This window comes from Protopterus annectens, chromosome 3.part1 (genome assembly GCF_019279795.1).
Source record: "Protopterus annectens isolate FY-2018-M chromosome 3.part1, PAN1.0, whole genome shotgun sequence".
Classification (NCBI taxonomy): domain Eukaryota; kingdom Metazoa; phylum Chordata; order Ceratodontiformes; family Protopteridae; genus Protopterus; species Protopterus annectens.
Window position 1 is genome coordinate 77,461,802 of NC_056732.1, and position 26,470 is coordinate 77,488,271.

The 26,470-nt window shown below is 36.3% G+C and overlaps 1 protein-coding gene across 1 annotated transcript in view; it reads left to right on the forward strand.

Annotated features, from left to right (window-relative positions):
- Positions 1-26,470, forward strand: part of LOC122797634 (otoferlin-like) — a 1,687,021-nt gene that overhangs the window by 808,245 nt on the left and 852,306 nt on the right. The window contains exons 18-20 of the mRNA XM_044066178.1: positions 11,436-11,570; positions 19,639-19,644; positions 19,740-19,901. Coding sequence (XP_043922113.1) covers positions 11,436-11,570; positions 19,639-19,644; positions 19,740-19,901 — 303 coding nt within the window. The remainder of the gene's footprint in view (positions 1-11,435; positions 11,571-19,638; positions 19,645-19,739; positions 19,902-26,470) is intronic.

Here is a 26,470-nt window from a genome sequence, read left to right on the forward strand (position 1 = left end):
AACAGACTACTTATCTATGTCAAACAGAGTTCCTCATTAGCAGTTTTCAAGAAAAATCTTGATGATTGGATGGGAAATAGGAAATTCACCCCGGGGATCACTTCTCTGGCTTTGCTCGACAGGGGCACAGGAAAATAATTTTCTTGGGTGGCGAAAGCCAGGGTACCTTTTTGGCTAGGCTTATATAGGCCCTAGGGCCAATAGACTAGTACCTAGCTATGAACCTATGAACCTATGAGTTTCTAAAGCATCTCAATTGTATTAAGTGGGGTCTTTAAATTATGATACATTAACAATGTTATTTTTGGATGTATTAGTTGAAAAGAAATTAGATGTAAGTGTTAAAACTTCTCTTTATAGAAAAGAATTTCACAAAAATTATTTATTACAAGCAACTAGTTGTCATCTTTGGCCACAATTAATAACATCCCCTTATCACAGTACTATAGGATAAAGAGAATTTGTTCTGAGGTGGAGCATCGTAAGAATATTAGTCAAGATTTAACATTTAGATTTATTAGTAGAGGTTTTGACATCAAAATATTAAATGTGGCTTTGAGTAACACCAACAATAAATCTTGAGATGAATTTTTGGGATATCAATGTAGGAACAAAAATGTTAATGTTGGACAAATGTTAAGATTAGTTACAAACTTTGGGAGTAATACTGAGTCCTTCCACCAAATTGTTAACCAAAATTGGTCCATCTTGCAGATGGACAAAATATGTTAGAAATTCTTCCTAATAAATGTTCTTTCTCCTATAGACATGGTACAACTATAGGAAATTATTTTAATCATTACAAGAAAGAGTGTAGTATATGTGAAATATAAACAACATTAGATGGTCATGTTTTAAAGGGATGTGTTCCACGTGGTGCATGCATGGCATGTGTTGTCCTTCAAAGTGAGGAATTTATATTAGCTAACACTTCTGGTTTTTATGAATTGAAGACTATCATTACTTGTAATTTACAGTTGATTTAATATATTTAGTTACATGTTCTTGCTCTGCTTTTTATCTTGGAAAAACGTCCAGTTTTTTTAAAAAAACATGAATATTTGAACATTTAAGTAACATTAGATGTCAACAAGAATCTAATGCTTTGTTTAAACATTTATGCAAGCATCTGAGTGGCTCATTTTCATTTTTTTGTATATTGATAAAATCATGCTTAGAAGTCCTAATAAATTAGGAAGGAAACAAATACTTAGCGACACAGAACATTTTTGTATTGTAAAATTAGGAACATTATTTTCTCTTGGTTTAAATCATTATTAATGGATTTTTTATAGTGATATACCTTTAAATATGAATTAATATGATTGTTATGTCAGTTCAAGGAAGTGATAAATAATTGTTGAAAATTTGAATTTTTTTATTACCATACTGAAGAAGGTTTTTACCAGTATGTGGTTTTAATTATTGTTTAAATGAAGGAATACACTGATTTATTGTGTTCTATGTGTGCAGGCATTGCATTTTATTATATGGACTGGTGTTCTTTGCCATGCACCTTTGCCATCCTTGCAAGTATTGTCATTTAATGCTGAACAAATACCCCATCTACATACTTTTTGTAACAATTTGCACCCACGGCATTACTCATGAAGAGCATTGGAGTTTAACAAAGTAACAAACCAATCTTAATGCCATTACCCCCAAAGAAAAGATAATTTTCACACAAAGCAAAACCACAGTTAAACTTCAGTATAGACAGCAGTGATTCCAAACAAAGGATGATACAACAATCTAAAAACAGTGACAGCAAACAGAAGCACTTTTCCCGTCTGTAATTTTTTATTTTTATTGGTAATAACTTTTCCCATCATTCTACTTCTTCCCGAATCCTACACTATTTGCCACTATCCGACCCCCAGCAACTAGAATCTACTAATTATTGGAAAATTATTATCATCAAAATGGAAAATGTTACAGAAATAAAGCTGAGAATGGAAAATTTTGACTTTCTTCAAAAACATAAACAAAAGAATTTTTGAAACCTAGAAAGCCATGCTATACTGCCATATGGAGGCTGGATCTGTACTAACATGGAGACTGCACAACCCTGTGAAGTGAAAAACTTCTTTACTCAAAAGTTTCACGAGCTTGAATAAATGTTTTCAATATATATATAACTAAAACACATTAGACTATTTGATGTTGGCTGTTATTTCTAGAAAAAAAGTTGTATTGATTAAATTCATGTATTCTCCAACAGCTCATGTCACTAGTTTCAAACAAATCATAATGAAGTTATTCAAATGGTAATAGTACAACCCATTTCCCAACACTTCTGTTGAGTATCATGCAATCTATAGATTGCTGTCTTATAATGTACAGCATGAAAAAGGTCAAAACTGCTTATGCTATGCTGAAGAGGTCATAACAAGGCCAACATATGCATATCCATAGCTAGTGGGGTTTGGCTTTATTGGCCTGAAATTGTCCATTAAAATGACTTCAAATGTAAAAGTCATGGGCAATTAGAATCGCCATATAGCTGAAGCACCTGATGTTCATAAGGGTCATTTGCATATATCCCATGTGCCTCTGTTACAAGAGGTTTGGGAGGTCACTCATTGGAAGTTCTAGCTTGGCTGGAGTTTTCATTTAGTTTTTTCTGATTGGTTTTTCAGTGTGACCTTCTAACTCTTTGTTTTAATTTGTTATTTGGGATATTTTGCAGTCATCCTAATGAAAATGGACATCATCTGTGTATAGCAACCCTGTGTTTCTTATGCTTAGTCAAACACTCTGCTTATGCTATGCTGAAGAGGTCATAGCAAGGCTGAAATATGCATATCCACAGCTAGTGGGGTTTGGCATTATTGGCCTGAAAATGTCCATTAAAATGACTTCAAATGTAAAAGTCATGGGCAATCAGAATCGCCATATAGCTGAAACACCTGATGTTCATAAGGGTCATTTGCATATATCCCATGTACCTCTGTTACAAGAGATAATAGTTTAAGAAATTAATCATTTTATTTAAGAGTGTGAATTAGGAAACTGAAACTACAGAATTCAAATTATAATATGAAATACATTCCCAAGAAAAATACAGCAAGGATTTGTATAATTCACAGAGCTGTAACTCCAGCACATACAGTCATCTGATGAATGCAGTTATTAAACAGTGTTTCAGGGACAATTAAACAGAAGGCATTGCTTCAACTGACACTGATTGTGTGAATGGACAGAATTTTAAAAACAGCGTCATATCACAAAGATAATTAAAAGAAAACAAAGGCATATTTTATGTGAAAATGCCAATCAAAATTAAATAATTGCTTTTGCCATAAAGAGAAGGGGAATTCAAATAAAAAAACCCACAAACACAGCAAATTTCATCAGTGTGTAAACTATAACAGTAGTCTAGAAAATATAGCTTAGTATATTAGCAGTATTTAAAATAATTCTAAGTATGTTGACAATATTTGATATCCTGTGAAATGCTAGGGTTATAAGACCACTTTTAGTGGCATGGTGTTCTTATTAGGGTCTCCAAACCTGTACAAGTAGCTTGACCTTGTTGGGACTAACAAAGAGCAGAGAAAGGTGATTCTGTAAGGTTCTGTGATCCTTGGTGGTACCAACAGTGGTACATGACTGTAATCAGCTGACCTGTAAGTTATATTTTTAGCTTCAACTTAAATGCTAAGGTTTTCTCTACCACTACTACTAAAGTAAAAAAAGTAACAAAAAATAAAGATTCACAGAGATCCTTCTGTAGGTTTAATATCTTTTTGAGTACTTTCGTTGTAAATAGACTTCATCAGATAATAAAACTATTAATTTCCAGTGGTTGAAAACCTCTTGAAAAGGGGGGAGTGGGCTAGGCTACCTGGCATAATTGGATGATGAGATGTAAAATCTGATTGGTTAGAAAAATGTACATCAGATTGGAGGAGAAGAAACTCCCTTATTAGAATATGGAGACTGATTGGTGTGGTTGCTGTACTACTGCTGTGATCTACTTTTCAGGAAGCATATTATTTACAAGCAGAAAAGACACTGAATAAAAAATGTAATATACATATATATATATATATATATATATATATATATATGTATATATATATATATAGAGTTAAAAAAATTGTTCTTAACAGTGCCCGCTTATTTTTATTTTTCATTTTTACTTTATTTTTGATCCACTGTTGTTGCTGCTGAAAACGTTGATAAAGAAAATGTCCAAATGTATTGCAACTCCCCTATCCATAAATTGAATATGATCCAGGGAAGAAATAAAAGTTATAATAATAAATGACCGTAGAAATCAGGATCCACCACTCAAATAATTTATTAAATTATTTGAGTGGTGGATTCTGGTTTCTACGGTCATTTATTATTATTATTTTCAGTGCTTTTTTGGTTGTTTTTGTGTAAGAAATAAAAGTTGTTTGGAAGTCCAAGTCACATGTTTGCTTCTGAGAAGGAAACTTCTTCAAATTACAGCACATGAAAACAAACGGTTACTAAAATCAAGAAAAAGCAAACTATTAACATAATAAACACAATTATAAAGTCTAAACACCCAAAGGGGATTTTGTTGCTTTCTTATTTGCCCTTAGTCTTGGCTGATGAATTAATAACCCGTGGTGGTGGTGCTGCGGTAGCTTTGTCGCCTCACAGTAAGATGCTGTCCGATTTGATTCTCAGCTAGAATGTCTTCTGCGTGGAGACATGCATAAATGGGCATACCTTTGTTGAAGGTTGTGCGTCAGGCCTGGCAAGCCAGTATGTAAAAATCAACTGCCAACCATTAGCGGACCGGAGTTCCGCTGTGGTGACCCCTAACTGGGAAAAGCCGAAAGACACAAACAAAATCTGTAGAGCCTGTTCATGTCCACTGAAGACCATCTGCATGACTATCTCTCTGTCTGGCCCACTTCTATGGGGCTACTTTACTATGAAAGGTGGGAAGAGTGCCTCAATTCAAATCAATGACCAAAAAATAGGCACTGGAAGGTTCACAAGATAAAATCACAAATTTATTAGTTACAAACTGTGAGAACACAACAAAACAAACACCTTAACTGAATCACCTTGTTTTCGTCAGTACAACTTCATCAGATGAGCATACCAACATCTACCAGCATTTTTATATAGTCCTAGATTAATCAATTAACAAAAATCCCAAGTTTAAAGCCACAGTACAACATTGTTAGGCGCATGGGAATAAAATGCAGAAGATGAAAAAACTTGTTAAAAACGTTTAAAAAAATTAATAATAAGTACATAAAAAACTGAACTTTGAGTACAAATAAAACTGTAAGGTGCACATAATATATATATATATATATATATATATATATATATATATATATATATAAATAATACATAATGTTAAATATTACTCATAAAACTGAATGTCTTAAAAGTGAATATACAGTTACATAAAATATTGTGTAAAACAGCACCCTCTGCTGGATAAAACCATTAAAAATATAAAAGGATGTTTGATTAAAACTACCCATCATTTTCAAAGTTTAGCTGACCTCAACATTAAAACAGGCTTCCGTGAAACCATGTCATTTAAACCAGGGCATTTGTTAGCTTCTAGCACCAACTGCCAGTACAACTCCTTGTATTCTAGACGTGTCTCCCAAGGGCCACCTCTAGGGTCAATAGGCAGCGTCTTAGTTACAAAAAAATAAAAATCTGCTCCTATACAATTCAAATTGTGTTTATATAAAGCATTATTTGTATTCATTTTTCTTATGTCGTATCTGTGCTCATACATTCTCAATTTTTGTTTTCTTTCAGTTTTGCCTATATAAAATGCATCACATTTGCCACACAAATCTAAGTAAATAATACCCTGTGTGTTGCAGTTAGCAAAACCTATGGTCTTAATGAACCTATTTCTAACCTTCAGATAGTATGTGTCACCAGTTTTGACACAAAGACATTGAGCACAGTTGCCACATTTAAATGTACCCCTCTTGCTGGAATTGCAGTTATTGGCCATAGATGCACCATTTTCCAAAATATTCTTGATGTTACGGCACTTTCTGTAAATACATTGAAATAGTTTGTCAAAAATGTAGCATATCAGAAGTACTGGCAAATCTACACCATTCATCTTCTATGAGGTTTCTGGCCAACCCAGCTACCCCATCATAAGTAGTAACCAAAGCACCATTGTACATATTATCTATCTTGACATCAGGCAGTTCAGTACTGCCAGAATCATAGGTATCACTGCCAAAAATGGGGACAAACCTAGTTTTTCTAGCTTCAAGTACCTCACAATATACTTCTGTGAGAAGCTCTTCCAGGTATCTCCTAGCCCTGAACAAATGCATAAGGAACCTACTTTCACTAACACAATCATTGTTACCTGATGTCATCCTGCTGATACGCACAAACTGGCCTCTTCTGATAGTAAGGGTGTGCACTGCTGTAGTGCAGGTAGGAATTTGAAAAGGTCACCTTCCTGTACACCCTGGTTTTAAAATGGCCATTGTTTTTGCTGATACAAATATCCAAATATCTCATCTCATCATGACTGACCACATATGTAAACCTTAAAAATTCAGTGGTATTTGATAAATAGTTAAAACATTCTAAAAACTTGTCTTCAGATTCTGTCCAAAACAAACATATGTCGTCCAAAAAATGAGCATAAAAGTTTCAACAATTCCTAAAACCACAATTAAATACAAATGTATTTTCCCAGTAGGAAAGTATAATATTAGCATAAGTGAGGGCACAATGGGCCCCCATGGCAGTACCTCTTAATTGTTTAAAATACTCAACTTCAAAAAATATAAAATTGTTTTTTAAAATTATATGCATTAAAATTAAGCATGACAGTCATTGTGACTAATGTCAGTGCTGTCACTTAAAACTTCTTCCAACCATTCCAGACCTATTTCATGAGGAATGGAAGAAAACAAATCAATCACATCCACTGAAATAAAGGTCAAGTTGTCTAAGTATAGACCAGAATGCAATTTTTTTCAAGAGGTGCCATAAATCTTTCAGCACATTTTCACCCTCATAAATACTTTTTTAAGCTTTGAATCAACAAATTTGGCCTTAAGGGTGTGTTAAGTCCTTGTGGACGTTCGAGATACCAAATATGGATGGAACCCTGGGTTTTTCAACATGTAAAAAGTTCTATGTGTCAGTATCAATGAGTCATTCAATCAGTAAATCATTAAAAAATACTTGTATTTTCTTATATGCAATGTTTACGTCATTTAGTGAAACTCTTACATACAGATTATCATCTCCCAGAATATCCATCATTTTCCCTTCATATGTAATCTTGTCCATTAAAACAACACTACCACCCTTATCAGGTTTCATGATTCTTAAGTTTTGTTGTTTCTACATTCTTCCAATACGTTTCTCTTTTCCTTACTTAGGTTTGAAAACACTATTGTTGCTTAGGGCTTGCCGTAATTTGCCTTCTACTGTAGTTTCAAAATTTCTTAGTTTTGTGTGTTGGATCTTGTTTGACCACTAAAAATAATTCCAGATTCTTTTTACATATAAATAAAATCAGCCAGCAACCTAAAATACATCAGTCTTAGTCTTTGGTATAAATGTAAAACCCAATAATTTACACAGTATTTTATGTAACTGTATATTCACTTTTAACACATTCAGATTTATGAGTAATATTTAACATTATGTATTTTACACACACATATATATATATATATATATATATATATATATATATATATATATATATGTTTTTTTTAATGCACCTTACAGTTTTATTTGTACTCAAAATTCAGTTTTTTTTATTATGTATTTATTATTAGGTTTTTTTTAAACGTTTTTAACAAGTTTTTTCATCTACTGCATTTTATTCTCATGCACCTAACAATGTTGTACTGTGGCTTTAAACTTGGGATTTTTGTTAATTGATTAATCAAGGACTATATAAAAATGCTGGCAGAAGTTGGTATGCTCATCTGATGAAGTTGTACTAATGGAAACGCAGTGATTCAGTTAAGGCGTTCATTTTGTTGTGTTCTCACAGTTTGTATCTAATAAAGTTTGTAGTTTTATCTGGTGAACCTTCCAGTGCCTTTTTTTTGGCTATTTTACTGTGCCCATTGCCTGCCTGGGCACAGCAAGTAAGAATCTCCTGAAGAACCTTTATGCTGGTATTTTGTAATGTTACTTCCTGTCTGAAGTTATGCTCCATGGCCATGGGATTGTTAAATTCTGAGCTTTTAAATCTTTTATGTTGTATGACCAGTGGTGGGGTGTAAGTTGTGCCATGCCTCAAATCTTCACATAATGAGCAGTCAAACAGGAGGACTAGGTGCCATGTTTCTTCTGGGGGGGGGTGTTCCTGTGGCAGTTAATCCCACGTACAATAGTACCCATGCCAGAAGGTCCAGCCTTCCATCTAATAGGTGCTCCCACTCACCATATTGTACCCTGCCTGTAAATGGGGGTCAGAGATGGTGAGCTGTGTCCATAATACTGCAGCAGTGGAAAAGTATTTTGTTCTTCTCACTATAATGTTGGCCTCCCCTGGAGATACTATCTTCTGGGTCCAGTGTGCAAAAATGAATGAGCTGCATGTTGTCTCAGTAGTTAACCTATCTGGAGAGTTGGTGGTGTCGGACTGTGAGCCAGATGGAGATTCTTTCAAGGGAAGAATGCATGAGGGTGTGGGCTGATCACGTGACTGTCAGGTGCTGTATTCATATACACAGATGATTTATCTGAACAGATTTTAGTAAAATGCTCTGTGATTGATTTTTTTTTTTTAGTTAAAGCATGCTCTTGATAGAGCATCCGTAATTTAGGCCCACTTTGTTGTATGCATTTAGCTTTATCTGCTATTCAATTCCCTCTTTTCCAGGAAGACACAACAGAAGAAGGTATAGCATCACAGTTCCAAAACCGTATACGCTATCATTTTCATTTCAGATAAGAATAAAATGTAGTTATATTGATTACTGGAAACATTAAGAGGGTGATACTTGTGAAAAGTCGCAAAGCTATAAAACTGTTTAGTTTTAAAAGATAGCTTAAGTCATATAGGCTGAGAAGTTTAAAGATTCATGTACTGTGCTGGGGGTGCAGGGTAGTTGCTACTGTTATACAGTGGTATTTGGACCTCTCACATGGTGTTACAAATATACAAATTCTATTCTGTAAAAGCAGTAGCTTCTGAGTGTTGGCAATATATCACGGTAGGTGTGATAGACAGAAATTTAATCCCCCCCCCCACCCAGAGCAAATGCATGTGCAACAGGGGCTGCAGTCCTTTGATTTGCTCAATTAACCTTACATACAAATATTGGAAATGTATGTACATATAAATCTCTGTATCTAAGTAAATGAAGTTAAAAAAATTAAAAAAATAAAAATAAAATTTAAAGATGCCTGCTTTTGAAAGAAAATGTATGGCAAATCTGGATAAGCTTTTAAAGAGCAAAGATATCACATTTTCAGCAAAGGTCGACAAAGTCAAAGCTCTGGTATTTCAATAATAACATATGGCTGTGAGAGCTGAACTAGTTGGACAGCAAAGCAGAGGCTTTTGAACTGAGGTGTTGTGGAAACATATTGAGAATTCCATAGACTGCAATAAGATCAGATCAGTTCATAATTAAGGAAATAAATCAAGACTGTTCACACTGGGAGGCCTAATAGTTAATCTAAAAATCAAATAATTGATCCACAAATTGAGAAGACAGGATTCACTGGAGAACAAACTTATGCCAGGAAGGACAGAAGGTAAGTGAAGAAGCTAAAGTGGATAGACAACAATGCTGAAGAAATCAATGTGAATTTGCAAAAACATAAAGAAGGAATTAGATTTGACTTGCTAAATTTCTGAGGTCATGAAAAGTCAGAGCTGACTAAATGACTAAAAAACAGCAGAAAAGTGAAGTTTGACTTAAAAGCATGTAGACGAAACTTCCAGTACATGTCAAGCAGGTTAACATCCTTGCCACTTTCAAGGTAAATATAAATAATTGTGCTGCCCTCTCCAAGGCTGTTGGGAACTTATGTTATTGGCTAGGCCTATAATGGTCTGTAGACTGATAGAAAAAATAGAAGACACAGCTGAGATATGATTTTTTTTTAGATTTGCTAGTATCATTGAGTGGTTTATTAAACAGCATTTAAGTTTCAGTCTGGTAGAATACATTATTTATAAACCCCACCTAGTTTAATAGGGTGGGGTGCCTTTAATTACCATTCTGGATGTAATGGTGCCCCTCTACTCCTCCCTCATCAGACCCATTATTGAGTACAATGCACAATTTGGAATGTACCTGGCTAGACATCTCCAACAGCTGGAGAGACCACAAAGGTACCTAACCAAGAGGATTACTGGCCTCAAACAGTTGCCTTATGCAGCACGATTGAAAAAGCTAAGACTGTTCTCTGTTGCATACCGCTTTCTCAGAGGCGATCTCTGTCTAACATACAGAGCCATGTCCAACCCAGAATTGTTGAACATGCTCCATCTTAGCAAAACCAAATCTACTCAAGCTACACGCTCTAGGGATATAAACTTCAACACAACAATGAATACAACATGCTGGAGGGATAGATTCCCTTCACAGAGACTTCCCTTACTATGGAACAGGGTCCCGATCTACATAAGACAGAGCCCCTCACTATCACTCTTCAAGAGGAACCTTGATGAGTGGATGGGTAACAGAAAGTTCACACCGGGGATCACACCAACAGCACTACTAGATAGGGGCCAACGGTACTAGCTGCTAGTACAAGGGTCTAGGAAACTACTAAAGGGGCGGTGAATACCGCAAAACATGGCTGGGCTAATATATGCCTTCGGGCAGATAGCCCAGTACCAACCTATGAACCTATCTTCAGAGTACCAGAGCTGAAAGTGTGAATATTGGGGAACATCAAAGTATTCCCCCTGTTCTGAGCAAACAGCATTCTAGGTACAGTCACAGTGAGATAATGACTGAAGAGTTACAATGACGGGACAATCACTTGTGTCATACAGATTTAAAGGCAACAGAGTCACAGGCACAAAAAGTTTATTAGACTGTAGAGAGGGAAGATGTTCTTGATGAAGAGAAAAATCCAGAGTTTTATTATTATATGAAATTAGGGGAGGGAGTGGAGTGTTAGAAAGATGAAGTTAAGGCAAGCAAGTAAGACTAAATACTAGAGAAGGTAGCAAAAAGTGAAGCTAACTACCAGTAAAATGAGGCTGCATAAGGATGACTGAACCTGAAATATATATATATATATATATATATATATATATATATATATATATATATATATATATATATATATATACTTAATGTGCATAGTGGTAGAGACTGAAAAGGAAGAAAGGGTGGCCATTACTCAGAGGCATTTTAATATTGTCACAGAATATATAGAAATGTAGATGTTCACTGTTACTGAGGTTATAACGTGTTTCTAAAAATAAGTTTTTTTTTTTATTACAGGTTGTTGAAAATACTTTATCACCCACTTGGGATCAGACACTAGTATTCCAGAATGTAACAATTTATGGGGATCCAAACGACACAGAAAATAAACCTCCTGTAATTACTGTTGAAATCTATGACTATGACAGAGGGGTAAGTTATTCCAGCAGAAGGCTTTTAAAACTTTAAATTTTCTTTGTGCTGTTAAAAATGGACTTCTAAATAATGTCTGTAAGAAGAAATGTGTTAAGCAGTTGAGTTTATCACTGACTCTTCTTTCTTACACTTTGGAGGTGCCCTCCTTTTCTTCATCCATCACAGTTAATATCTTTAATCAAAAGATGTTTATGGCTTTTAATATGCGGTAGGAAAGGTGTAAAAAGAAAGAAATGTATGTTGTGTTTCATCCCAAAGAGATATCAACAGCTCGGTGGTCTCAGTGTCTTAGTGCAAAAGGATATCGGTGGCACTGTTTTTATAATCTTATAATAAAATGTTAACAATGTTCTGCCATGCGAAATATTACGCATGTATTGTGCTTTATTTTTCTTTTAAAGGATAATGTTTATAGGTCCTCGTACAGCTGACACTGAACATTCATAACCGACCACAGAATTCATATATGGCCCAATACGTATTTTAAATTATATTTAATAAACATTTTATAGCAAAACTGATTGTAATGTTCATGATTTACAGGAGTGACTTACTTGAAGTGTAATGCTATAAGATCACAAAGGTGGTTTATTAGTGAGGTTGTGAATATCAAGATTGTCTGATTCACCTCATACAATAACATGATGGAAACTAGTCACCATGAGTGGGCAAAGCATTTTCAGGTGCAAGAAAGTGTGCTTAATTCTAAGACTTAGATTATAGGTCAATTATTTTTTATTATGTAACCCAAGAGCCCATTTAACAAAACTTGTTTTTATATTCATTTAGTTTTTGAATATTGCTGTCACAAACTATTCTTTCCCAGTTACACCACCCTTAATGGCTGCAATGTGTGGGAATGTGAATGTGTGTATTTGTGTATATGCATATATTTCTAGATAGCTATATATGGGTGCACTTCATGTTGATGAATGTTCATTTGCTCAACAGAATGAACTGCAGGTTCTTTTGTGCAAATGTTTTATTGAACATAAGTTTTACTGAACACCTGTTTTGTTGAAACAGGTAAGTGGGTTTGTGGTAGGTCTGTGTGTGTGTTTTCTTCTTGAGTTATTTTTTTTCTACTCTGTCTTCATTCTGACAGCTGACCTAGTGCCTCATGTCCTTTGCTGGATATAACAGCACTCCAGTCACCCCTGGTCTATTGCCTAAATTTAAGCTAGGGCCAGTGGAAAACTTAAGGACACCCTGTGGGGTCATACTGTTCTACTTCAATTTTTTTTTTAATTATGACTGATCCTATTTCACTCTCCCTCTCTCATGGCTTCCATGATGACAGTCAGGGGCAGGCATGCAGTGTGGACATGCACATTGTACCCTACCTCTGCAGCAGCTCACCGATGTCCCCAACCTAAACCCCTTTAGACTACACCTCCACTAGTGATATCCTCAGCCTCCACCAGAGAGCATTGCTGAATTTGCCCATGGAATAGTCTACCCAACAGTTACAATAACATTGTTTTTTACAGCAGCACTGCGCTCACTCTAGACAAGACTAAAACTTTCCTCATTGAATTAAAAATATGTGTAAGACAAAGACATATCCAGTGCATTCCGTTTGGTTACTTAAATGTCCCTGACATTAACTGGACTGCCAAAATTGCATATGGAACCTAGTTTTATTTTGGATATCATTAATGAACTGGGTGCCATGGAACATGTTGGTTTATCAACAATACAGGGTAATATATTCACTGTAATCTTCTATAGCTCAACAATAAATATACTTAAAGTATGTGGGATACCTCACCTTGGTAACTCAGATCACATATGTATAAAATTGTAAGGAAATTTAGCTACATACATTAAATCTAATATGATGGTTAGGCAAAAGAAAGTTTATGTTGTGGTCTATATTAGAACAGATTTGCCTAATTGGGAATAGAAGGATAAGATAATATAACTGTATACTGAAGACTATTGGCCATTATTTATAATAAGCAGAATTCAATTATTACAAAGTATGTTCTTATTAAATTGCTATAATCTGATCAAGGAATGAAAAATTAGCCTTGGTGGACCAGAATTTTACTCCAGCTTTCTCCGAGAAAAAAAATCAGCTTGCCAGATATATAAAATGAATCCTTCAAATTCTAATAGAAATCAGGTTAGGAACAACAAAGGTAAAGAGAAGGTTTGAATTGAACTTAGCAAATTGACAACAGCAATCATTCCTTAAACATAGCTATTACAAAGGGGCAACTGACACAGCCTTGCCATTAATTTAGGTGAGTTTGACAAGACAGCAGAAGCTAGTTTGTGAGATCTTTGCTGGCCTAGCTAGGACCAATCCTCAATATAACACTACTCTAATTATAAGATGATTGCTTTACTACGTATGTGAATTTGCCCTGTGTCACAGGTGACAACCCAGTGAAGGTGTTAAAAAAAAAAACACTGTTCTATTTTTCTTCCTCAACTATATTTCAGATTTATCCACAACCAAAGAAAGACACCAGCAGCTTGGATAAACAGCCCATTAGTAAAACTGAATATTAAAATTATAACCACACAAAAATAAATACTAACAAGCCGATACACAGCCTGGGTAAAATCTTTATTAACAACTGTTTAGTAAGTGCTTTGGCAAGGACACTCCTTGCTTCTTCAGACATAATAAAAAGATCAATAACACATATAAAAGCTTACACATTTGCTGGAACCAATAGGAACATTGCTACGCCTACTAAACAGTTGTTAATAGAGATTTTACCCCGGCCGTGTATTGACTTGTTAGTATTTTTTTGTGTGGGTATATTCTACATTTACTTACCAGTAATCTATCTATTCTCTCTTTCCTCTCCTCTATCAGCCTTTCCACAGTGCAGGCCGCAGAACATCCACAGTAGAATCTGCTTGTTCCATGTAAGTCTTCCTGTCTGTCACTTCGACTTACCTAATTTAAGAAATGTCCTATATCTCTCAGACTTACGATATGTGTGATGGACTATCCTAGTTTTCAAACTTGTAAATCTGTATATAATTTCTTCCATGAATGAAATCTGTATTTTAGTGCAATCCTCCCCATATCATAACACCTTCCCAAAATTGTAAAATTGTATATATTAACTTTTGTGTATGAATTTTGTGTATCATGACACCTCCAAGATTGTAAAATTATATATTTAACTTCTGTGAATGTTATTTGTGTATCCTCCAATTATTGCAATAACTATTGTTTATAAACACGGAGCTTTTCTCCCCAGGCCTCTGCTGAAAAAGGACTTTGTCCAGTCAGACTTTCCCCATTACCAAATGTAAAATAAACTAAATAAATACATTTGCAGGCCTTTGTTTTAGCTAATATGAGTGTTGTAGGTTTCAGAAGTATAATATGTGGTTCTCTACTAACCACTCTAGGAGGTTGTGTGCCTAGGTCTTTGAAAAGGATCATTAAAGACTCACCTGCCAGCTGGAATGATATCAATGGCTTCTTTTTAAAACAACATTGAAAACAATATTACTTTTGTCTAACATACTTATATTGATGAATGTAGATAAGGGTTATGTTCCTCATATCTGGAAATCTTCTTGTATCATTTTGTTGCGTGAAGGGGAATCTGTAAGTGTTATGGACAACTACAGATCCATTAGTCTTACCTGCCCATTGGCTAAGTGCTTTGAAAGGGTAATGCTTAACTGCACTAGGCAAATGGCCTTATTATTAAGGACAAAAACAAGAATGGAGTCACTTTGGCTAGGTCTTGCACTATTAATTTACAGCAGTTTTATACCAATGTTGTACATGACCTGGATGTAGTGTTATCAGTTGACATACTGTATCTGGATCTTGCAAAGGATTTTGATTCTGTTCCCTTTTCAACTATAATCTCACTCCTAAATGAAAACTAATCTTTTTTGAATAAGGTGGATTTCAGTTTGGTTAAAGGATAGAAACTTTAGTTTTAAAGTACAGAACATCTTATCTATTAGTCATATTATTAGAAGAGGTATGCCCCAGAGATAAGTCTTAGGTCCTTTTATATTTAATGTCTTTATGACTGTAATTTCTTTATTAAGTAATATCTGTACATCCAAATTTGTGGATGATGCAAAGCTTACTAGCATTGTATTGCCAACTAATGCTCAGAGTGAGTTTACATCATATCTAGTGAAACTGATTCCATGGATGGAAACTCATCAGGTGTTTTTCAACACATGCAAATGCAAAGCAATGCAGTCAGGGCATCAAAATAATCACTATCCTTATGCAATAAACAGCATCTCTCTAGAATCATATAGTGATTTTGAGATATAGAGATGGTGCTGGACAGTGCCCCGTCTGACCAAACTCATTTTGGTAATGTGTTAGAGAAATGGTTCAGAGAACCACTGTGAAATCTGTTACATCTAGATGTTAAGAGATCCTTATGCCAGTCTGTAAGACCCCCATTCAGCCCCTACAGCAGTATGGCACTGGTTTCTGCTCTTATAAGCCTAGTGATATCATTAGGATGGGGACGATCCAGAGAGCCTACTCTAAAGAAGTTATGAAAGTAAAGGAACTTGGTTTTGTAAAGGTTGTATATGAAGCTGATGTGCCACAGATTACATAGGTTGATCTAATCTGTGCCAAAAAGTGGTCTAAGGATGGTGTTATATAATCTACTGTGGGTTCTCCTGACATAGTATTAATAGAAGAAACAACCACTGGTATGTTGTGAATGATCTACACCATGTAAGTATCAATAAAAACTGTTTTACTGCAGGGTGACACATGATTAGACCACTAGCACTGAAAATTAGTAATTCGCCAACACTTAGGACTTTTTAAACTCAGCATTGGTGTTCATTTCATAGATGGGTTTTTGACATATCCTCCATGGAATAATAGTCACCGTGGTCTCATATGAGATTCTGAGCCATCAAAAAGTTTTCTGGAATTCATAAATTCCAATGCCTTGGATCAACTTAAACATGCCCACCAGGGGCAGCAATATCCTAGACCTGGTCATTACTAACCTGAACTACTGGTGTTCCACACCAGAGGTCAATTCCTCGTTGGTCATATCCGACCACAAGCTAATCACCCTAGACATACACATCCTGCTCCCAGCCCCCATTAGGGAAACCACCATAAAAAATTTCTCCAAAGCCAACTTCACGCTTCTTAAGACAGAAGTGGCAAACTTCACAACACCCATGCTGATGAACAATAGAGGTATGACTGCTGAATCCTGCACAAATGCACTTTATAAGCACTTACAGAAGTGCATGGATCGTGCTATCCCTAACAGAACCAAGATGCTATACTCCAAAAAAAGGAAGCCAATCTGGTGGTTCCCTGCCTTAAACAAACTCTAGAACAGAAGAAAGAAACTGTTACAAAAAAGAGTAAAATCCCATGATTGGAAGAACTCCCTGGTCAGACTCAGTAAGAAGCTGAGATCCCCTCATAAAATCCTCCAAAGCTATTTACGAAAAACAAAATTGCCACTGATTCTAAAGATAATCACAAAGCATTCTACAGCTATGTCAAGAATCTCAATGGCAATACTCAGATCTGCTCTGACGTACAGTACAATGGCACTAAATATACAGACCCAACTGATATTGCCAACATCCTGGCAGATAGGTTCAGTGCTAACGTTACCCCCCCCCAAAGGGCCCATCTCTATATTGGAAGAATGCAAAGTTCCTGTAATCACGGCTGCACTGGTAAAAACCACACTCTCCAAGCATCCATGGGACCTGACAACATCCCAGGCTGCATTCTACATGAACTACAGAATGAACTGGCACCCCACCTAAGCACCATGTTCAATCATAGCCTCATCTCAGGCTTTGTGCCCACTGAATGGTGCACAGTGACAGTTATCCCACTCCACAAAGGGAGAGCCACCACGGACCCTGGGAACTACCAACCCATTAGCCTAATGAGCCTGGTCTGCAAGGCCATGGAACGTATCATCATGGAACTTATAAACAAAAACATTGGTAATCTCCAAACTCTGGACCCCACCCAGTTTGGGTTTGTAAAAGGCAAATCATGTCTCATAAACCTGATAGACTTATTTGAAGCATTCACCAAAGCCGTAGACAAGGGTAAGGTGGTTCATGCAGCCTATCTAGATCTCGCCAAGGCTTTTGACACCATCCCCCACACTGGAATTATAGATAAACTCACTAAACTAGGTATAAATCCCTACGTCACAAGATGGGTTGCCAAATGGCTCACTGACAGAACCCACACTGTGAAAGTAGCAGACTCCAAATCCGACTTCAGACCAGTGACAAGTGGAGTACCACAGGGTTCAGACCTGGGTCCTCTCCTGTTTGGTATCTACTTTTCTGAAGTACAGGCTAACACAGAAGGTCTTTGGCTAATGAATTTCGCAGATGACTGCAAACTAGGAACCATAATTGAAACTCCTAACAATGTGGACACCCTACAAAAGGGCCTCACTGAGACAGATGCCTGGTGTCAAAGCCATGACCTCAAGCTCAATGCAAAAAAGTGCATTGTCATCCCCTTTGGTAAAAACTCTGTACCCATGAGCTACCACATGGGTGGTAGTCTACTTAACACTGAAAGTGTGATAAGAGATGTTGGGACAGAGGTGGACAGTAATCTCTCCTTTGATAATCACATTGCCACAGTAGTCAGGAAATCCTTCTATGTGGCACACCTCATCACAAAAGGTTTCTCATCCAGGAAAAAAGAGGTCATTGTTCCCCTCTACTCGTCACTCATTAGACCCATTATAGAGTACCACACCCATTTGCTATGTACCTCACAAGACATCTACAACAACTGGAAAGGCCGCAGAAATACCTCACAAAGAGGATTACTGGCCTCAAACAGATGCCCTTTGCAGACTGTCTCAAAAAACTCCAGATTTACTCATTCACATATCGCCTACTCTGAGGCGCTCTCTGCCTAACATACAAAGCTATGTCAAACCCAGAGCTGTTGGACATGCTCCACTTAAAGAAATCCCAATCCCTCCAAGCTACATGCTCTAAGGACCTAAACCTTGTCACCACAATAAACAGAACATGCTGGAAGGATAGATTCCTGTCCCAGAGACTTTCCATACTCTGGAACAAAAACTACCTATCTATATCAAACAAAGCTCCTCATTAGCACTCTTCAAGAAAAATCTTGATGAGTGGATAAGAAATACGAAATTCACCCCTGGGATCACCTCTGTGGCTCTGCTTGACAGGGGCACAGGAAAATAATTTTCTTGGGTGGTGAAACCCAGGGTACCTTTTTGGCTAGGCTTATATAGGCCCTAGGGCCAATAGCCTAGTACCTACCTATGAACCTATAAACTAACTTTGAAACATCAATTTATATCCTCTGAGGGTCTATGTACTTCAGCCTGGGAATCTCTTTTATAGATTGATTAGTTGCTGAATTTCTCTGTGTTTTTCTGTGTTGTTTGGGATCTAGATACTCTCCTGTATCTTCTACTGTCTATAATTGATGTTTTACTCCCAGAATAATAGATATTTTAATAAATATGTTCAATATGCTAACCAGAGAGTTTTTTTCCTAAAAGAGTGTGTAATTTACATGTCCTTCTTGTGCTAGCATAAACTTTTGGTGGGATCTTTACTGTCCTTCCACATGAAGGTGAGTGGATAGATGAAATGGAGCTGGTCAAATCACTCCTGAGTTTCAACATATTGTTCATGTGCCCTCTGGTGGATTGCCACCTTGTCTCTATAGCTTGTTGGGCCAGACTGAGCTGTGGTTCCCAGTGCCTATGTATTGGATAAAATAGATATTGGAAAAGGATGGACTTTATACTACAAGAACAGAACATTTTGAAGATATACTGTTAATGCCAGCGCTTTCTGCCTGAGTTTGTGAAGCTTTCTTATTAATTTATACAACAAATACCTTAGAAGCATTGTTAAGAAGATGATTAGGGAACATACACTTACAGATAACTGTTCTGCCTGACTGACATTAGGAATAAGAGGAAATTCACAGCTGCAAGAAAGAATATATATCAGAATATACTGTTTTAAAATCCAAACATGATTCATATACTTTTCAGACTTTAACTCTTTATGCTATTACTTTCTTAAGGGTAAGGTTAGTACTAAGTAAGTGACCTCTCAAAAACAAATGGCTCTGTTTGCTTTTAGATGTCAGACTGTGCTGAGTTTTTATTTTTTATTTTTTTTTAGGGAAGGCCTGAGTTCATTGGACTAACTGGTACTCTTCCATTAGTCAAACTGTGCAAGAAAAAATATCAAGAGCCTTCCTTTCCTCCTTATTTAGATTTCTTTACAATCTATCGATGTGGAATGGCTGCTGGGGAACTTCTAGCTGCTTTTGAGCTACTACAGGTATTTAATGAAATTCCTTTTTTTGTTTAAAGTTTTCCACTTTAAATGGGAAGTGCCAGTAATTATAGTACTAACTTAATAAATGGTAACAGATGAGCACACTGTTAATGGCAGTACATTATGTTTTATTGTGAGATGCTCAAATAGAAATTTATTAAAATATTCTCCCTAAATGCAGACTAGAAACCTGCAGAAGAAGGCAAAACTGTTTGCACATCCATTAACTATAGCTCAGTATGCCATGTATACATTGTAAGTGTGTGTGTGTGTATGTGTGTGTGTGTGTGTGTGTGTGTGTGTGTGTGTGTGTGTGTGTGCGCGCGTGCGCACACGCATACATGCATCATTTGTGTGTGTGAGAGAGAGCTGTGTTTGCTTAAGAAAATCAAGGTTATTGTTTATCTGATGTCCATTCATTTGTGAAGTGCTACAACTCAGAGAGCAGTTTCTGTGGCCTTATAATTGCAAACTGTTTAAAGAAAGTATATACAAGTTTGAAAGTTTTTTTCATTTCTTCTATTTTCAGTTTTATCAACTTTTATACATTAAACAAAATGTCACTCCTAAAAATAATGATAAACACAGAAAGAAACACTTTTGAAGAGGGCAGTCATTCCCCTTACTGGGTGGGGACTTCACCCCTCATATACCTTCTTTGATATACTAGCTCCATGGTCACATAACTACTGGGATAAGAAGAAACACTTGCTAACAGCTGCACAGTTGTCTCACACAAATAGTGAATTGATGGTACCTAAAACAATAAGTATCAGCTTTTGACTTATTAAAAAAATGTGATCAAACGATTATCACTAAAACACACCTTCACCAAGTGTAGGGCAATTATTTTTTTTTTCAAAAGACAGTAACAGTTTGTCAACCAATTTGATCAGTAGTAGTTTAGCTCCCTTAATAGTTCAAATATCTATAAAATATTGTTCAATAAAGCTTACTAATAACAAAGTAAAATTATTGTTTTGAGGGTAGTTTACAAAACAGCTTTTATGAATAATTGTCTCATAATAATGAAATATATTAAAAGTTCCCATTTTCTTGGTCTTAGTTTTTCTAGCATGTGTCTTGAAAAAAAACATGTTAATGTTTTTGGTACTTTGAAATCTGTAATTTGTAGTTCTGCATATGTTAATATTTTGGTGCTTTGAAATCCGTGATTTGTAGTAGTCTTATGTTACTGAATATGGGGATAAGTATTATGATTTCTGAGAAGGCAAAACAAAACAAAACAAAAAAGAAATAGAGTTAGCCACCCATTCTGCTTCAAGTACTCATATTAGTTCACATTTCAGGCCTGTTAAGCAACAATTTAATGGGACAGAAGACATGTGAGCTCATTGGCTACAAATGTGTTATTTTAACTTTTTGAGCTCATCTGTCAATATAATATGCTTATCTGTCTAGTTGCCTTTACCTTTATACTTCCTATATACCTAGGATTGTTTTGCTAACAGGCTTCTCCTCAATGTTTCTGTCTGTGACTTCAGGAGAATATTCACTGATTATAATAGAGCCAGACCCCCTTAATATTGGGAAAAATTCCTATTCTACATTGTCAAGCAAAGTATCAGCAGTAAAAATGGAGGCTGCACTGTTTTAAGTTCCATTGTTGTGGAAAAGGATCCTAAAGTCTACTACCTATTGCAACTTTCTTGATTTAAAAAGACATCTTTGGGCTCATGTATTTGAAGAGCATATGTACTTGCTTTAGAAGGAGAGCTTTCTCTCACACCACCCTCTTTTTGGTAGCTGTATTAGATAACAACTCAGTATATAATCCTGCCCATCTGTGGAACATCTATATTGCTGCCTTATACCCTGATATATTCCATTGAGATGGGAGCACTTCTTCAGTGTATAATACTGGCTGCCCATCCGAGTGAAAGAGAAAACTCCTACTGAAGGCATACATATTAATTGTAAAAGTTTCCATGCTCTAAAACAAACTCAAGAACTAGCTTATAATTTGCCTCAGCAAATGCCACACAACCCACTGACTCAAGCTAATGAATGTCTAGCATGTCACTGCCATTAATACAGATATCCTGATATTCTAACACTTAATGGTGATGAGGATTTCAAGGTACAATGAAAAACAAACAATATCACCTCAAAACTAACACACCCCTTATTTAGCACTTTTGTCTTCAATGGATTATTGCTTCATTTGAAGTCTTAATTTGGTGAGGACAACAGCACTAAAAGGGTGTGCTGGTCACAAGGTAATATTTATTAATTTTTTTTAGTGCGATTTCAGGAAAGAGATTTGTTTTTCAAAACCAAAGTCACCCATAAATTAAATCTTACATTTTTGGATGCTAAGTCTGAGGCTTTGCTGCTTTACCAACCAAGTAGTTTGCTGTTACAAGTGTGAGACAATCAACGATCCTTATGGAACTCATCTTTTTGATTCTATCCATTAAAAGATATGTCCTAGTAAGATGACATATCTTACTTAACCACTCACTTACCTATCCAACAGCATATGGATTTACTTGCTGTGTTGCTAACCCACCAGCATTACTTACGTGGGTTAATGAGCTTCCTCTTTCGGCTTTTCCCGGTTAGGGGTCACCACAGAGGAACTCTGGCCCACTAATGAGTGGCAGTAGAATTTTGTGGTGCCAGCTCGACTCCCAACCTTCAAAGAAAGCATGCCCATTCACGCATATCTTTCGAATGGCACTCGACCGCAGGGAGGACATGCAGACTCCATACAGAAGGTGCTCCAGCTGAGAATCGAACGGGAGAACCTCTTGCTGTGAGGCAACAATGCTACCTCTGCACCACTGCGGCTCTACGTGGGTTAGTGAGCAAAAAGCTTTATTTAAGTCTAAAACTCTTACAACTATGGTAAGTCCCAGGTCTCACCCTGTGATAATAGGATCACAGAAATCTACTAAGTCGCTCACTGTAGATGCACCTTGCAGAAAGCCATGTAGTTTAGGATCAGTCTGTAATGTGTAATTGTTCTCTAATTTTAAAAGACTTTTCAGACACCTTTCAAAGCATTTTCCTATAATTAGTCTGTGGTTAAAAGAGGGAAAATGATGTGCTTCACCAGTTCTTCATCCTTTTTAATCATATTAAAACAGATAAAAGTTGAGGGGGAATGTTATTTTTCTTGATTATACTTTTTATACATTTTCACCCTTCTTGATTTGACGTAAGAACAAATGATATCCTGATAGGTTGGATTTCTGCTTCTGACTTCTTTGTTCTAAAAGAGGTTTTCTTTTCATGAGCATCATTATTGTCTTGGACATCAAAGCTATTTGAAGTACATGTAGGAAACTTTTTATATCTCCATATATGACAATCAGTTCAAGTTGCATTTCTGATCACTTAGAATGACTATGAGATTTAGGCTATCAGTCTGTATTTTCCTTTGCTGGTTTGTAACTGCAGCTAATACTTCAGGCTGAGCCTTTTTTTTTTTTTTGTGAGTGAATCTCTTTCTCTGATTCTGTACAACATATTTGAAAGTTGTTGCTAGATTTATTATTGTCTAATGTTTTTACCAAGATGTTTTTCTTGTAAAAAGAACAGGGCCCTATTAGGTGCAAGCCACTCACCCCAAATTAATAAGAATTTTGAATGCAGCATAACAGTGTATTTGCGGGAATTCTATTTTTGAAGCAGAGGTGGTGAACTGACAGAAAGGATCAGCATTTGATTGACAGTTCCCCTGAAAAGACTTGGAATAGGCACCTTTTAGTATCTGACAGAGTGAAACTTCTGCTTTCTGTAGCTGATTCTAGGAGATTAATTTTCTGTCTGAAATCCTGTAGCTTGAAAAATTATCTGATAGGATGCTTATGTTCTAGTCATTCGGAGTTTAAGGACTTCTTGTGATCTCTCAGTATGTTATGAAAGAGGCTATTATGAGCTGTAGGCACATTTAAATCTGAAAGCAGACAGGACTGTCACCTTCTGTGTAATGCCTAAGCTCTATTAAATGAAGGTTACTGCACCTTTTGTGACTTTTTAATTCCATCAATGTTATGTGAAGAAGATTAAAAGATGTTTACTGGTCATGCAAGGGTGGATTGTATGCCAAGCAGGCAGGTGTCCTGAAAATCAGTTGTGGTTTCTAAAAAGGTTAAGATGTCAGTGGTGCCTAGCAACACTGGAATATCATTGTGGAGACAGGATCACTGACACAGGAACCCAGAGTGAACCGAAAAAGATGGAGATAAGCACAGGGAAGAAACATGAATCCTCTTAGTTCTCACCCCCAGGTCTATATTACAAGCTCGAAAACTTAGAAGAGTGAATGCTCTTTTATCGAACTGTAAACATCAAAACCACTAAATAGTGAAAACACGGAACAGCGATTTTTTTCCCAGGGAAAAAAAATCGCGGCTCCGCAAACAACAAAAACAAAAAAAAAACAAATGCAAACATAAAATAAAGTGGGAGCTTTGCCCCCCACAACCCCCCTACTTAAATATACCAACTCTGAGATTGCACCATAGTGGAGGAAATGGGAAGGTCCTGAAAACGGCCCAGTGTTTTTTTTTTCCCTGGGAAAAAAATGCTGTTCCGTGTTTTCATTATTTAGTGATTTCGATATTTACAGCTCAATAAAAGAGCGTTCGCTCTTTTAAGCTTTCAAGCTTATGATATAGACCCCACAACCCCAAGGGTTTAACACCTGTCAATGAGTGAACAGATGGTGTCTGATTGCTGCAGTATAAGCTGATATTCTAAATGCACATGTGCTACTTTTTCAAAAAGTTAACTTTATTGAGACTCCCAGACTATATTTTTAAATGGGTTACTTAAACTTTCTTCTTTATTTTGGAAAGTTTTACGCATTAATATTATTCTAAATAACGGGGCTGCTCTTCACTGATGCTGTTTCTGGTGTTGATCCATCCAGTGCTGTGGAGTCAGATCCACCTCCTACAGAGTCCCTACGAACAGCTGTCACCACTGGGCTTACTGTGCAAAAAGGAAATAGAAGTAAAGTGCCAGGCCGTTCTTTTTCTGAAAATATCAAAAATGCTTTGAGCATTAATATTCTCAATACCTTACTGCATGAACACCTCACTGGCAATGAAAAACTGAGATGTTACAATGGTGAATAATAGTTAATTTGAAGACTATTATGTATTGTTCTTACCAGTTATTAATCATTATGTGTGATTTCTGTGTACATGTATATAAATTACAGTTAGCTTTTAAAAATATGACCTTATTCTACTGTGTGTGTATATGTATGTATATATATATATATATATATATATATATATATATATATATATATATATATTTATCTAGAATACATGCTTATCAGACAGAGATTAGGTAGCCAATTAATGCAGGTCAGTTGCTCATGGTTCATAAAACCTTGTACAAATCACCCTGGCCCTTTATATTTAAACTGGTAGTTTAGTACTGTACTGTGCACCACCTGCTCTCTTCTCATGGAATCCTAGTACTATGCCTAGGTTTAAAACAAACAGAGTAACAATTTGTTTATATGCTACACTTCAAAATACTGGAATTATTTGATACAGACTCCTGGCAATGAATGTATCTCTTAGAAAAGTCAACCAACCCATCCTTGGTCTCCAGCAATGCAACACATCCCTTCAGAGAATTAAAAAGGCAAATAATACATAAATGCTATGGTCTGTAATCTTAATAATATCATTCTTAAATCAAGTAATTGTGATTGAATCGGAGTTGGCAGGAATATCTCTACATTTCTTCTTTACTGTTTGAGTCCCTCTGTATCTTCATCTCTCCTGTTACTTTTGGTTCCCACCGTCCCATCTGTGACAGCTATATTTTACTTCACTATACTGCTTCTGCTCCTAGAAAGTTTTGTCTTACAACTGTCTCTATCAATATTCCAATATTTGCTACAAAGGTTAGAAAAACTCATCAAGGTCTTGAAAGGCACTAATGCTAATCCCACAACATTTTTCTTCCATGGTTTAATTAGATGCATGGTTACTCTATGCCAGAAGGATCAATCCTTCCTTGATATATGGCACTGTTTTACAGTGTTCTTTTTTCATTATTAAGGATCTGTCCTATTTTCATGTACTGTTTTATTTTTGTTGTGTATTAATGTCATTCATGGAACCCAGCCACTGGGGATGCACAAGCCAGTGCATTTCTTTGTGCCGGTCCCAAGCCTGGATAAATGGGGAGGGTTGCGTCAGGAAGGGCATCCGGCGTAAAACCTCTGCCAAAAATTACTGATGCGGAGAACTTTTCATAATTACATAAAGGATCGGTCGAGGCCCAGGTTAACAATGACCACGACCAGTACTGTTTGCCAACAGGGTGCTGGTGGAAATTGGGCTACTGTTGGCCGAAGAAGAAGAAGAGGGGGAAGGCATGCCCAAAGGCAGGAAGAGAGGAGGAAGGTTAGGAGTGTAGTACTGAGGGTAGGAACTTTGAATGTTGGCAGTATGACTGGTATAGGGACAGAGCTAGCTGATATGATGGAGAGAAGGAAGGTTGATATATTGTGCGTACAAGAGACCAGATGGAAGGGAAGTAAGGCCAAGTGTATAGGAGGCAGGTTCAAATTG